The following is a 16,420-nucleotide window of genomic DNA, read 5'->3' on the forward strand; positions in this document are numbered from 1 at the left end:
ATGACTATAGAGAGTATAGCACAAGGACGTCTCCTTCATTGAAAAAACAGAAATAACTCAGTCTGAGTCAAAGATTCAATATGTTGCTTTGTAAACAAAGCTTCATACAGATTTGTTATGTATATCTCATCAATAAATCTCTTTGTACTGTAAATACCTTATCTGCACATCTAGCAAGAGAAGCAAGAAAAATATTAAAATTAATTCAATGCCATATGAACACAAAATACCAAAATAAAATATTTATTCTTCAGTCTTATGGAATTTCAACCACAGTGTTGTTATGGGAAATTTTAAATAAATGCTGAAAAAAGGTGTCATGTGCTTTACTTGTCTTGGTCAGACATTCCATCCAATCCCTACAGAAATAATGCACAGTGACTCTCTGCCAGTCCTGGAAAACTATTTTTGCTACTCAGTGACTCTACTGGAATATGGCACTGTCTTTGTTACTGTTTCCGTTTCTCATTTGCTTTACTTATTAGCGATAACATGCATATACACAAAAGAGAATATTTTAGAGATAAAACGTTATTCGTACTGTGTAACAGGGCAAAGGAGGAAAACACAGGACACCTTGAGTACAGTACACTTTGAAAGGGTATACCTGGTAGAATGGTAGTGGCCTTCACCCTGCACATGCCATAACTGTCTGCTAACCTACTGAAGGCTAAACATTCTGCCACAATAAGCCTTCACACAGATGTTACTCATGGAAAGTTTCACTTCAACTTAGGCAGTGACAGGTAAACTCAATTATTGATTTATAGGCGGCATTAGCTGGTCTGATTCCCTCAGCCTCCATTGCCTGACTGTGACTCTGAGCAAATCGTATAATTAAGACGCTGCTCATGGGCTGCACCTGAAAAAGTACTCTACCCTGTAAAACAAAAACAAATGTAAATGGTACAAATCAGAATACATTCTCACAGCTGCCTGCAAGTCCAAGACCATCTAAGATGATAATCAAGGCTTGAGAAAGCACTCAGTCCAACAATTCTAGTACAATGTTTCTGGTTTGGGCTTTTGCAATAACAATTGGTTACAAACTGGTAAAACTGAAACAATATTCAGTCTGTGCGTCCATGGCTGTAAAGCCCCTGAGATGCAATCCTTTTCCTTTGGACATCTTTTAAGTGCACTGCTTCTTTTGAATGAACTAATGCAAGTCAAAGTGCTTCATCTACTTCTTTATGACAATCAGCACAGCTGATGGGACGAGACCTGCAAAAGAGAAAGGGAACAGTTCTTTATCAATGTGTTACTAAGAAAGCCTAAAATCCTATTAACAGCTACACTTCTGTTTGGCTCAAGCCACAGTTGAACAGCAAAATGTAGTTCATTTTAGCACCTGTCATAGAAAGGGAGCATAAAATGTTTCTCTTCCTAGCAAGTATGGTTAAGTGATTTGTAAACAGGCACTAGTGTCTTCTGCCTTTTACTCCACAGAATTATATTTTGTACACCTGTGGCAGACCAGCAGTAATTACACACCTAGCTTAATTCTATGCAAGTCTATTTTGTTAAAGCACAGTGTTTCTCCTCCCTGTTTTTAAGATCCTTCTACTGGCTCTGAACCTGACACTACAGTATCTGCTGATTTTGTATGCATAACCCACTGTGATACCATCACTATTCCTTCCCATCCATCCAATTACATATAAAAAGGCATTCGCTGGCATACATAAAGATAACATAAGTGAGTGAAGGACTTCAGGGACCATGTACTTGGCAAATATAACCCTGTTCAACAAACACTAAAATCTATGCAGATAAACATAAAAGATAAATAACCTGAAACAGGTTATGCTGACTCAAAACTGTACAGCAGGAGAATAAAAAGCTCATATTTAGATCCATGTTCTCTGAACTCTGCCTTAGGATGTTTATAAATACTAAACCTGTGGTCAGACTCCAAAAGAAATGATATCAGTGTAAGTGACTTACTCTGGTGTAACCCTGCCCTGATTCCAAGACTTATTCTCAGCACAAGTGAATTACTCCAGCGTAAGGCCGGTCTATAAAGTAGGTTTACACCATGGGCCAGATTCCAAAAGACTTGCTCTTGGTCTAATGTTTCATAAAGCCTCCTGCTGGCACTGAACAGAGCCTAATTATCATCTTCTTAGTAACCCTACAGCTCCTTGGCCAACTGCTCAGCCTTCCTTCTCTCATTAAAATGATTAACAAACCACATGACAATGAAGAAAATCTTCTCTGAGGTGTAAACCCCTACACACTAAAGATAACCTCTTTCTAATCAAAATGTAAAATTTAAAAATTTCTTACTCAGGATCTAAAGCAATCTGGGCACTTCCTCAGACCTTGCAAGGCCATTGCCGAGAAAGCTTTCTCACTGCTTCTTTTCAAGAACTGTGTGTGATAAAACCTATGGTGCAGTTTCACTGATCCTCGAAAACCAGTTTGCTCTGTCAGCCATGTTTATTTTATTTTATTTATGCATCAGTTTACAATTGAAAGAAAATTCCCTTCTAATTAAAATCTTTCCACCACTGCTTAAGATGCTCTCCGTGTTCATTCTGTACTCTCTTGATCTCCACGTCTTCTATTTCCCTCATTGATTTAAACGTTTTTTTTAAACCTGCTCAAAAACATTCATTCACTGAGTAGACATCCTTCATGTACTTCAAATAGACATGTTTCTTTTTTCATCAGAGTGAAGAAGATATGCTTCGAGTGGAAGCATTTTTTTCCATACGAATGAAGGCCCTCATTAGTGTGGTTGCCGTGGTTAGCTTTGCTACCTCACAGCAAGAGGTTCTCTGGTTCAATTCTCTGCTGGGGTGCCTTCAATGCAAAGTCTGCATGTCCTCCTTGCGGTCATGTGGGTTTCCTCCAGGTGTTCAGGTTTCCTTCCATATTCCAAAGACATTCTGCAAGTGGACTGTACACTCTAAATGGGCCCTAGGTGTGTGTGTGTGTGCCTTCTGCAGAAGGTTGAGTGCCGGGCTGGCAACTCACTACCATAAAACTCGACTGCCAATCATTCTGCAGACTGTTGTTCGTCTGTGGCAACCTCTAATGGGAAAAGCTCAAAGGAGATGATGATGAGTGAAAGCCTTGACTACTCTTTCATTTGGCTCCTTCAAAAGCAGTCTGATAACCAGAGAGACTAATTTTTGCCTGAACTTTTCCTTGATCCATTGTTGAAGTTCACCTGGTAGCCCTCACTAACTTTCACAGCATATTAAATGCATTCTCCTTAACCTCCACTAAACTACTTAAAATCCAGCCATGATTAATCTTTTTAATTAGCACAAGTAATAACACATTCTACCCTGGGAACCAAATTTTATGTTGCAAAAGTTTTCTTTACCTCTCTTTGACCTGGCTAGTTAAACTAAATGAAACCATTACCATAAAAATCTTTTTAATGCCTGTTAACTTCCACAGGAAGGGGAGGAATCACTGCATAACTTCCACAGGAAGGGGAGGAATCACTTTGCATAACAATCAATAACTTTCCAATAGCTTGTGATGCCCCCACTATGTGCAAGAAGCCTCAGTTCTCATCACTGGCACTGGAGGGGGACATTCACCTGAAACAAAAATGGATACACCCAGTACTTCCACATGCAGCTTTCTGCATCAAGCACAATTTCCCTTAAGAGCACACAGGGAACACACACAGCCTGGGTGGGGTCTGGGTTTCTCTCCTTCTATCTCCCCCCAGGCCCCAATAAGGCTCCCCACTGGCACAGCTCTAGAGTTAAGTCCTCACTGGAGCGTCCAAGCCAAGTCCTCTGGCACCTTCTCTGTGAAACCAGTGCTTTGTGTCCACGCTGCAAGTAGCTGATACACACACAGCTGGGAAAGGCTGGTACAGATTTAATAGCTATGCCCCCTTCTGCCCAGACTATAAGGTAGTTACTTTGCTATCAGACACCCCAAAGCCAGCTGCTCTAAGGCTCTTGCAAGGGTACCCAATATAGTGAGTGAAATTAATATTAATACAAATGGTAATGTTGACCACACAGCCAGGCTTTCAGGAGTGGCAGTGTCGCCAACAGATATAAGTATTCAAAGGTTAAAATATTCTCTAAAGGACCAGCCACAATGAAAAGTTTAAATATATTTAATAATAAATAATAAAAAAATAAAAGAACATGAGAATGCTAAATATCTATTTACAGCAAACACCAGAGTTTCAAACACAGGAATTATTAAAATAACACAGATTCACACAGATACAGAAAAACAATATTTAACTAATCTCACTACATTTTCCTGACTGATTTAAAGAATTATTCCCTGGTTACTTACTAGAACAAGCCAAAATGAAGTAGGTGAGAGGGCCTTCTTTGTGAGGTTACAAAAACAGAGTGCCATGAGACTTTGGTCTCACTTAGTATTAAAATATAATTTCTAGTGATGGATTACAGACTGACATCGCATACATCTGGTCATCTGACTTCTGGTTCCATTTAATCTCACATGGCTAGAAGCTGTCAGGATTTAGCACACAGGTGTTAACACACACACACACACACCTTTGCTAGATCTGCTGCAGCTCCTTGGAAGTCATAAAACAATTTCAAACCTCTACCCTTCCAGAGTAGCAGCTAGTTCACCCCAATGACAATGCAGGAAGCTTCCTAGTAAAAGACTTTTCATCTCTGGCTGCATTGAGAACTGTAAGATACAATCTTTATGGCCTAAATTAAGTAATTTAATTTCTTACTGTTTTCCAAAGTTAGGTGTATTGAGTTAACTTCTTCTCTTCCATTGTCCTCTGTTACAATATATATATTTCAACAGTTACAATATGTGTACATTTCTTCCTCTGTCCAGCAACACACACTGTTGATATATTTTTAACACAAGCAACTTTACAAACACACTTTAAACACAAGCACCTGTACAAATCAGTTTGATATTCCCTTACCTTCCCTATCCATTAACCTCTATAATCTTACTGAAGTAATCCCCTCCATCACCAGACCCAATAAAACAAATCCCCCAGGATCCATTCTTGACTGGATCTTAGTCACCCATCCTAAAAAATCACCAATTCTGGCACTAGCGCTGACACCATTAGTGATCACCTCCCAGCTTTTATTCACCGGGCAACCACCTCTACCCTTCATCAGCATCAATACATTCTTACACACAACCTCAGCAAATTTGACCCCAAAACTTTCTCTAATATTTTCAAACAAATGAATTGGAACATTCTCAAAACCCTCCCACTTGACAAAGCCATAGACTACTTCAATACTACCTTCCTAGACACTCTAAACTCCCTAGCCCCACTAAGACACAAAAGGATAAAAACTATTACAACTCCCTGGCTATCTAAAGAAACAAAACAAACCATGCATCAAAGAGTTAAATTTTGGAAGCTTTTCCAAAACAATAAACTGCCTGAAACTCCTCCAGTACACAAAGCTCAGTAACCTTGCAAAAAAGCAAATCACCAATGACAAAAAAATCTTACTATATAAAGCTCTATTCCAACCATACCAAAAACCCAAAGCAATTCTGGAACTCTACAAACTTACTTCTTAACCCAGGCTCCAAAAATAACCCCTGCCCTGACCCAAGTAAATCCGACCTCGAATTAGCATCACAATTTAACTAATTTTTCATAGACTCTATATCTAACCTGACCAAGACTTTTCACAACAATAACTCTTCCCACCAACTTCCTAGTTCTAAATTCCCCAACTCCTCTCCTCCTATGTTCGAGCTCATACCTGTCCCTACTACTCTCATAAAAAAAAGACTCCTATCCAAACTCATACCCTGCACCAATGCACCAGATAACATTCCCTCTTCCTTCCTACAACTGGCTGCTGATGGAACAGCATTCCCAATTAGCATCCTTATCAATAGATCCATAAAGGAATCCTACATCCCCAAACTTTGGTGTTCCACCTTTATTCTTCCTCTCCACAAGGGAAACAAAAACAGACATCTCAAATTTCTGCCCCATTGCACTACTCTCACCTATCTCCAAAATACTGGAAAAATGTATTCATCTCAAACTCATGCCTTTTCTTACCCAAAACCAACTCCTTACCCATACCCAACATGACTTCCGCCCTGGGCATAGCGCTATGACCGCATTACTTGCCTTCCTAGAAACTGTCAATCAAGCCCGAGACTCCGGACACTTACTATCTACAGTACTCCTAGATCTCTCTAAAGCTTTTGATACGGTTTCCCACAAGCACCTTCTCTGTCATCTCTCAAACCTTAATCTCTCCCAAAACACTCTAGCATGGTTCTCAAGTTACCTGTCTGATGGGACTCAGTCTGTCAAATGGAATAAAGCCATCTCTTCTTTCTTACCAACTCCAACTGGCGTCCCTCAGGGCTCTATCCTCAGACCTATGCTATTTAACATCTTTATCAATAATTTCCACTCTGCTATTCCTAACGCAAAAGTCATTCAATACGCTGATGACTCAACCTTAGTCTGCTCTGCCTCTAACAACCCCGAACTGCTAACTAAAACCCAAATCGCCTTCTCATCTACCGAGACCTGGATGCACCAAAATCACCTCTCTCTCAATGCAAACAAATCTAAAATAATCCTATTCCCTCCCTCAAAATCTTTCTCATATGACAAAATGTTCAGCCTAACCAATTCCCCCATCGAAGTGGTCCCCTTCACCAAACTCCTAGGTGTTACAATAAATGAACACCTCAGGGTCGACATCCATATTCAACAAAACATAAAGCCCACCAAAAGTTAGGGATGCTATATAGGAACAATCACTTCCTCTCCTCCTCCACTAGGCATACCCTGGCCACTAGTTACCTTTTGCCTTCCCTACTGTATGGAGCCCCTCTACTAACAAACATGACATCTTCCATCTCCTCTAAACTTGAAAACTGCTACAATAAAATCTCCAGATTTGCCACCAAAGCCAACAATTCTACCCATCACTGCCTCTCCCTCCAATCTCTGAACTGTCTAGAACTCCCAAACCACCTAGACTACCCTCCAACATACCACTGCACACAGACTCCTATTTTACCCAACAAAATGCCCAGCTCTGACAAACATCCTTCCACCCTACACCCCTAATAGAACCCTAAGATCAGAAAACCAAAACTTAATGATCCATAAACCTAAAAGACCTGCCGGCCAACTTCTTTCTTACTCCCTAGGTAGGAAATGGAATTCTCTCCTTTCAACACTAAGAAGCCTGCCTAACAGACAGAACTTTAAATCACAGCTATTCAACTACCTGTCCTCCAAACGGAAATGTATGTGCTTTCACCCTACCTAATTTTTTTGTTAAGCTCTTGGCCCCAGCAGGTTTTCCCCCTGCATTCCTAAACAATATAACTTACTATATCCGTTAAAAGCTAATTCCCAAAGACATTAACTATGTAAATGTTGTAAACAGCTTCTTACTCTACATGCATAACTGTATGTTAAATGACTCTCTACAAGGAAAGTTTTTCCACAATGGTCTAAATTGCTTAGGCTTTGCTTTGAATTAATATATTTGTAACTTGTTCTTAATTGTTACTGTTTTTAAACTTGCTTTTCTCCCTGGGCCTCCACTGAAAATGGGCTCACTTCTTACTAAATTCCAGCTAGCTGTGCTGGCATATGTTACACATCCACTGCCCTACTTCTCCTGGCATAGCTAGCAATACCTTACATGTTTTTTTTCAGTGAGCAAAGTTACAGTTTGCTGGACATTTCACTTACTTCACACAGTGATGCAACCTCAGAGCTGTTATATAAAGCAGGGGACACAGAGGCATAGTAGCATACTTACAAAAGACATGTGAAGAGCTTTACCTCAAAACACAGACACAAAGCATATTTAAAAATTGTTGTGGAAATGCCCTTTCATTTTTTTTTTAAGAAACTGCCCTATTGATATCACTTTGGGAAAGACTGAAGTAGCCCTCTGCAAGAATAATTTCAGAGTTTTAAGTTATTCTTTCTTGTACATTCCTTGTTTACCTTTCAAAAGGATAGCAAGGAAATCTAAAGTGTATTCCTTACATTCTATTTGCCCCACACTTCAATCAGCACTATGTCCATCTTGGAGAGACCCAATGCAAGGAATTTGAGCTTTTACACACCATGGAGGTGCAGTAAGCTCCATCCAGTACTATCCTGACAGAACAAAAAAAAAAATATTGGCTCCCATGTCTTCCTGGAAAGGGTGGGTAACAAAGTAAAAACAGTATCCCTCAAAGTGGCTACCTAACTAATGAGAAAAAACTGATCCACTCAAGTGGTTATTTCATCAGAGCATTCGTAAGCAAAGCAACATTCTTCTACAATACCGCAACAGATGAGATTTTCTCAGATCTCACTTGGTCAATGATACATGCTTACTAAGTATTACAAGCTGAAAGTGGCAAGCAAAACTGTCATGCTTTGGTAAGATAGTGTTGCACGGTGTCAGAGATTAATTGTCTCCTTAGATGTATGTTTTTTCCCCAATGTTTGCTTGCCATCCTAAGTATTGTACCAGGTTCTTTACATAAGTGACATACCACCAGTTCTGTTATGAAGTATGCACCATAACATACTTCATGAACTATGAACAAAGATGTCTAAAACTTGCTTCTGTGGAGGATTAGACAACAAGAGTCTGTGCCAACACTGTTTTTTAGAGCTGTGATTTTATTTTATTTTGGTATTTCTTCTATTAAATGCTTCTTTAAGGCTGTTTTTATGTCTTTAGCCCACAGTGGAAAAATGAAGGGAAGAAGTAAGAACTGTCTGTGTACAAGGGAGCATGCACTGATAAAGGTGGAAGGCAGTACCCAAATGTTCACCTGGGAAAAACAGTTTGCTAAGCTAATCAGTGTTGATACTAGTCTAAGTAGTTAACCACCAAACTCGTCTTTGTTCTGCTGAAGGAGCAGAATGAAAGAAGAATCAGTGTTTTAACCAGAATAAATGTATAAATGTTAGTGCCTCATTACTCATAGACCACTGTTGAAATGAAGCCATAACTTTAAAAATGATTTGCACTGTGGCTTACAAGTTTAGACTGATGTTTAACTCTACTGGCCTGTGAAACAGGGAAACGTCCTGGTTGACGGTCCATTCCAAAACCTGCAACATCTCCTGGCAAGGGTGGCAGAAGTACATACCACTCTTATTTATTCAGATAATCACACCATCACCTACCTGCCCAACCTCACCAATAGACACCAGGACTTCACAAGGCTTCCTAAAGCCTGAAGGGAGAGCAAAACTGCATTCAGCTACAGGAAGATGATCTCTTGGAAAACATTTTTTTCCAAAGAAGGATCTGAGCCTGCCAAAGATACAGTCATGGTTATGGACTCCTCAGACTGATAGGAAATACATGAAACCTTCCACCAGGAGTAGAACACATACATGAGTCCACAGAGTGGTGGAAAATATACACTATATGGAGAATTGAGAGATACTGATGACACTCGAGCTAGTGCAGCTTCCTCATAAGGAGGTGCATACATAAGATGGTGAAAAGCATGACTGCATTGCCCCAAGTAAATGCAAAAAGCTGCAGGCTGTAAACCCACTAATGAGTAACCAAACAGGAAGCCACAACTTGAACTGCCCAAACCTCTTCTGGTGAAGGAAACAGCAGCAATGGAGGGAGTTCAGCTTCCAATAAAGAAAATTATTTGTGCAGATAGTAGAGGGGAATTACTCCAACTAATAATCTTCACCAGTGACTGCAACTAATATCCAAATGACAAGTGTGTCTGGAGAATAAGCCACCATCAAGCAATTACCAAATTATGGAAATACAAGAAGGTCTCTCCACAGCAACTACCAGCACCATATCAATAAGATGGTGGAAAGGCTCAAGGAAAGAAGTACATACTGAAAAAGCAAAGTCTCAAACAAAAAGGGCAAAACTCTCTTATGTGGTTTCCACAAGCTGTTATGACAACAGGCATCCATTACGTCCAACACAATCATCCAGTAATGAATTTAGGGGCTGGATGGTGACCAGAATAAACTTCACTTACAGAATCTGTTTACTGCAGCTGCCAAGGTTAAGAATGGTTTGAAACACTCCTGAATTTTTCAGAAAGTACAGTTGTGTACACTTACCATAAATGTAGATGTTCGAGTGTATTCACTGTTGCAGTCATTACATTTGGGTAATCTGCTGACAGGTTGCCCTCATTCAGCCTGATTAGCAAAATCTTGGGTCCTGTGTCGGTTGCTGTCCCTTCTTCCATGTAGTCAGGGGTATAAAACATGCAGCCAACGTCATTACATCAGTTTTTCTTGCCCCAGATGTCAGGTGCCCCCGTAATGGGGAGCAAGTAAACACAAAAACACAAAAGTATACCTCCAACCAAAAGCAAATACACCAAAAAAGGCTTTTAAGCATAGTAAAGGAAAGTAGAGGTATAGCCAGAAAAAAAAAACTAGGGGGCTGGAGGGAGGGTAACCAGGACTGCAACAGTGAATACTCTCTAACATCTACATTTATGGTAAGTGTACACAGCTGTACTATGTTCATGTTTCACTGTTGCAGTCATTACATTTGGGTAGATTCCCAAAGCTATGGTTGGGAGGAGGAGTTTATACAGCATTAGGGCCAGCTATAAGGCCCTGCAAGACAGCAGTGGCAAAGCCAGCTCTGGATTTAGAGAAAATTGGTAAATGATGATGCTTGGTAAAAGTATGCACAGAACTCCAGGTAGCAGCTTCTAGGATATCCCTGGCAGGGACACCTCTGAGAAAGGCTGCAGAAGTAGATGCAGCCCTGGTGGAGTGAGATCTGATCCCCTGGGGGATAGGTTTTCCATGCTGCTTATAAGAGAAATTAATGCAATGGCTTATCCATTTAGAAATGGTTTATTTTGAAATAGCCTTCCCCTCTGCCCCTGCAGCAAATGCTACCAGCAATTGTTCAGATTTTTTTTCGAGATTTAGTCCTGTTCAAGTAGAATCTTAGTTATCTGTGCACATCCAAGGAATGCAGAATCCATTCCCCTTTGTTCTGTGGATTGGGAAAGAAGGTTGGCAAATGAATGGACTGATTAAGAGCCACACTGGAAACCACCTTGGGCATGAAGGATGGATTGGTCCTGAGAGATACCCTGACCGCATAAAAGACTCCACTGCCATAAGGGCCTGTAATTCAGATATCCTTCTAGCTGAAGTGATTGCTAAAAGGAATGCTGTTTTCCAAGAAAGAAATGTTAAGTCTGCAGTAGCAGCTGGCTCGAAAGGCGGTAGAGTAAGCCTGTCCAAAACAAAGTTAAGGTCCCAGGCAGGGGTAGGAGCTCCCCTGGGTGGTCTCAAGTTTTTTGCCCCTCTGAGATATTGCTTGAGCAGAGGATGAGAGAAGAGGGGTGGTTCTGTGCTATAGTGAGCTGAAATAGCTGAGGCATGGATTTTAATGGAGGAAAAAGACAGGCCCTTGTGAAGCATCTCAGTTAAGTATTGCAATATATGAGGTAAATTGGGCGCTGCTGTGCTCATCCCTAAAAATTGGTTCCAGGCACAGAATCTTTTCCATTTGTCAGGGTAAGATTTTCTAGTACTAGGTCTCCTCGCCTCCACAATGACATCCATCACAGGTTTGCTGAGGGATGATAAGGGTGAATTTAAGTGATTAGCCAGGCTGCAAGGTTTAATGTTGTAAGCTGAGAGTGCAGAATTTGGTTCTCCTGCTGAGACAACAGGGAAGGGGTCTGAGGCAAGTGCCATGGAGATATTTGCGACACACTGCGCAGGAGGGGGTACCAGTGTTGGCGCGGCCAGTCTGGAGCAATCAAAATCATCCTTGGTTTGTCCTATTTGACTTTTAGTAAAACTTTGGAGAGCAGAGGGGGAAAAGCGTAGACTGATAAGTTTTTCCAGCTGAAGGACAGAGCATCCACTTTCCAGACTTGTTTGTGGGGAGTCCTTGTGCAAAACTTGTCCAACTGGTAGTTCTTGGGGGGAGGCAAATATATCTATGTCTGGGCTCCCCCATTCGCATGTCAACATGTTGAAAATCCGTGGTTCCAGTTTCCACTCGTAGGTTCATGAGGTTTCTGCTTAGTCCGTCTGCCAGTGTATTCAATTTTCCTGGCAGGAATTGAGCTTGTAGATACACTTGGTAGCTCAAGGCTGTGTTCCACAATGCCATGGCTAGTCTGCAGAGGGGGTAGGAATGTGTACCCCCCTGCTTGTTTATGTACCACATAACTGTGGTGTTGTCAGTCTTTACCATTAGTTGTCCTGGAAGAATGTAGTCCATGAAGGCTGTCAGAGCATTCTGTACAGCTAACATTTCTTTTTGATTGATATGTAGGTGCATTTGATTTGGGTTCCATTTGCCCTGAATGCACTTCCCTGCCAGGTGAGCCCCCCATGCATAGTCTGATGCATCTGTAGTTAGGGTTTGGGCGGCAGGGGGTAGTGTGAATGGTAATCCCTTGTTTTGGTGGCAGGCTTCTGCCCACCATAGGAACTCCAGGCGTAGGCAAGGTATGATAGGAATCATTGTTTCCAGGCTGTGACAATGTTGACTCCATAGATTTTTTAGATACCACTGTAGTTTCCTCATATGCAGTCTTGCATATGGAATTAGAAAAATGCAGGAGGCCATGAACCGAAGGCTTGCAGTATGGGTCTTGCAGATAGCAGGGTTTTTGTGGCCACTTGTTTGAAGTAAGTTACCAAATTAATTTGCTTCTCTGGAGTGAGGAAAGCCATCTGGGCAGTTGTATTCAAGCTTGCACCCAGGAATGTAATCTGGTGACAGGGTACCAGTTGTGATTCTTTTCGTTTATGGTGTACCCCAGACAAGTTAGAACCCTTTTTACAAACGCCAGATGATTTATAAGTATGCCCTGGTTGTCTGCCTGAATTAGACAATCGTCCAGGTATGGATATATTTGAATATTTCTTTGTCTGCAAAATGCAATAACTGGAGCCAGGCACTTTGTGAATACCCTGGGTGCAAGTAGACAAGCCAAAGGGCAGCGCACAGAACTGATAATGCAAATAGCCTGCTTTGAAGCGTAGGTATCGTCTACAAGATTCTATGATTGGGATGTGCAGGTAGGCTTCTTTTAAGTCTAGAGTTGCCAACCAGGCGTTTTTGCCTAGCATAGGAAGTAATTGGAGAAGAGTCAGCATCTTGAATTTTGGAATCTCCAGAAAGATGTTTAGAGTAGACATGTCCAGGATAGTAGCCATGATTTGTCTTTTCTGGGTACCAGAAAAAGCCTTGAATAGAAACCTTGTCCCTTTTCCTCTTCTGGCACCAGTTGAATAGCCCCCATGCTTAAGAGAGAAAGCACTTGTTTTTGAGCCTCTTCCCACTGATTCGGGAGCAGGTCTGGCAATGTGTGAAAATGAAATCTGTATCCCTGGGACACTATATTTAAAACCCATTTGTCCTGGGTTATGAGTTCCCAGCTCTTTGCATGAAGAGCAATCTTTTCCCCCCAAAGGGGCGGTTAAAAGATAAGTGCTTGGTAATTTTATAAGGAAGTCATTGAGACTTACTATAGGGGGGTGTCTTGTTATTTCCAGATTTGGAAGTGGAGCCCCCCCCCCCCCCCCACTGCTTAGTTCTGAGAGTCCCCTGGGACTGGAACCTGGGGTTTCTACTGTGTCTGGGTTTGGCTTGAGAGGATCTGGAAGGGGCTGGAAAGGACCAATTCTTAGTACACCGATGCCTACTAAATCTTGGAGGTTGCACTTGTAAGAAATCTAACAGTTTGCATAGATTTAGCTTTATCTTCCATCTTTTTTAGAACTACTTCAGCCTTATTGCCAAACAGGCGGTCCTGATTTAAAGGACCATCCAGCAATTTAGCTTTAACATGATCAGGTAAAGATTGCTCCTTAAGCCAAGCATGCCTTCTAAGCACAGACCCAGTACCAGTAGCCATGCAGGAGGCCTCTAAAGAATAAAAAACACATTGCAAAGTATGTTTTCCAACTTTTTCAGCAGAATGCATTAAATCCTGTAAATCCTTATTTTCCACACAGTCAGGAATCAACATAATTTTCTGTTTAAGCAGTCCAGTAATAGGCTGTTGATATTTTAACATATGAAATTGGCAGTTTAATGCTCTGATTGCCAAGGTTGAAGAAGTATAAACCTTTTTACCCAATCTATCCAGCGCCCTGGAGACTCTATCAGAAGGGGTCGGATTTTTAGCAGTAGAAGCCTTAATGCCCTTGGGCCCCTGAGAAATGGTTTCTGGATCTGCAACAGGATTTTTAAAAGGAACTTGTGGGACTCAGGAACCCTGTAGTGTCAGTCAGGTTTACTAGGAGATGGAGGCAGGGAATCAGGGGCCAAAGTGGATTCTGAGAACACATTATCAACCATGTCTACTACAGGAGATATAGCCAAAGGCCTATGCTGAGGTAGAAGCAGGAAATCCCCAAGTCTCTTTTTTGAATCAGAAAATTCCTGGCTTTCCCAGTGGAAATGCTCCCTCAAAGTATGTAAAGTTTCCCCAAAAGAAAAATCCTCAGGAGGGGAAGCAGAGGGAATGGAATCCTCTGAAGCAGGTATGGACAAATCCAGGTCATTAGAAGAGTCAGAAGAAACAGAATCCTGATCAGAAGATTCATAATCAAGCTCAGCCCTAGGCCTCTTGGGGGGGGGGGGGGGTTGACTACCCCTGATTAGAATAATTACATCTTCAGACATTTCTATCATTTGTTTTTTAGGCATAGGGTTCTGAAGCGTTGTTTTTTTAGACATGGATAGAGATTTAGGCCTTAGTAATGAAGGCAGTGTCGATTTAATATGCAAGTCTGTAGGCCTAAATACACCCTCAGAAGCCGGTGCCTGCACAGCGGCTCCGGACCCATCCAAGGTAGAGACATCCTTGGGTTCCATAGGTGAAGCATCTCGTGGCATACTGGACTCCAAATGGGTCTCAGTAGAGGCCTGCGAATCAGAAGTAGCATCAGGGGCTTGAAAGCGTCTCAAGGAGTACCGGCGAACTGGTGACTGGCTTAGGAGAAGCGTCAGTCGGTAGTTTTGGACCTCGGCGGCCTGTCTCTGTCTTTATCTTTGCATTTTTTCGGAATTCCAGTAGTCAGATGGCTAACCAATGACATTTCTGGATAATTAAACCGGGAACTGAAATATTTAGAGGCAAAAATGTACTGACGACGGATAGTGCGCTGATTAAATCAATAAAGCACAAAACCGACAGCAAGGTACGTCGTGGTCAGGGCCTAGGCAAGGAATACAGTACGAATGAAAATCTTTGAGGTATTTGCTTTCCACAAGTAATGCAATTAACTTTTACTGACATCGGTAAGGAGCAAGAAAAAGTTTCCCCAATGGGGTACTTAGCTTTAAGTTGAAGACTTCGGTTCAGAAATTCGAAAACGAAAATTTCAGGAGTCAGCCGACCGGCACTTGCGAACTGTTTCTGCTTCAGGCACCCCATGGCAAGAAAGACTGATGTAATGACGTTGGCTGCATGTTTTATACCCCTGATGACCTGACGTCATGGAAGAGGGGACAGCAACCGACGCAGGACCCAAGACTTTGTTAATCAGGCCGACTGAGGGCAACCTGCCCGCAGATTACCCAAATGTAATGACTGCAACAGTGAAACACGAAGAACATCTGGGAAGTAACACAAGCAAAATATTTCCTTGTTTAAACAGTGCTATAGATTACACAGTCCCTTTAAAAACAAACCTGGCATGTCATTTTTTTTCAAGCTCAGGATGAGTAGACCCAAAACACCAACATCCACTGTCAGCAAACACTACCATTTTTAATTGTGTTGTTTTTTTCTCCTTGTCAGGATACTTGACGTTTCAGGACTCCTGGAATCCATGAGATCAGAAAAAGGCAGTTTAGAGGGGCTGACTGAAAATGAAGCATGTATGAAAGTCCAATGTGACAGAAGAGAAAACCCTTTTAACTGCACTTTTACCTTTTTTTACTATGGACTCTTCAAATATGGGAATATTCTCAAAAGAGATAAAAATGTTAACCTTGTAAGCAAGACAACTACCAAGGACTGCCTTAGTAGGGAAGGAAAGTACAGAGGTGTAGTGCTACCAGGGTGCAAACAGAGCATCCTTGAGAAAAGAGCCGAATCCTTCCACCTGTACCTCTTCCCAATTCTTATGCTGTCCGAACACCTATTTTATTTTCTATAGCGACATCAACTAAGACTAAGGAAGATTTTGGAACTTCAGAAGGGATCTATATCAGGAAGGCACTGGACGAAGGAGAAAGCAACTTCTGACTGTGGATATTAGCATAGTTATTTCCTTCTGACCATAAACAGCTAATAAGCTAAGCTCCTTGCCTGGTTCCATGCCTAACAAAGGTAGACAGTGCATCCTTACCATGTAGGATCAGTGACACAAGGAAGAGCAAGGTCTACCACTGTTCACACAGGAAGAAATGACCTGGCTGAGAATGAAACAGTAACACTGAGAGAAGTCTGTAAAACTAGGCAGCACCTT

At 41.5% G+C, this 16,420-nt stretch overlaps 1 protein-coding gene across 2 annotated transcripts in view; it reads right to left on the reverse strand.

Annotated features, from left to right (window-relative positions):
* Nucleotides 1-227: 227 nt before the first annotated feature.
* Nucleotides 228-16,420, reverse strand: part of UBXN1 (UBX domain protein 1) — a 554,889-nt gene continuing 538,696 nt past the window's right edge. For both annotated transcript variants that reach the window (XM_044075640.1, XM_044075641.1), the window contains exon 9: nucleotides 228-1,224. In XM_044075640.1, the coding sequence (XP_043931575.1) occupies nucleotides 1,184-1,224 (41 nt within the window). In that variant the 3' untranslated portion in view covers nucleotides 228-1,183. The remainder of the gene's footprint in view (nucleotides 1,225-16,420) is intronic.

Source organism: Protopterus annectens, chromosome 6.part1 (assembly GCF_019279795.1).
Source record: "Protopterus annectens isolate FY-2018-M chromosome 6.part1, PAN1.0, whole genome shotgun sequence".
Lineage (NCBI taxonomy): Eukaryota > Metazoa > Chordata > Ceratodontiformes > Protopteridae > Protopterus > Protopterus annectens.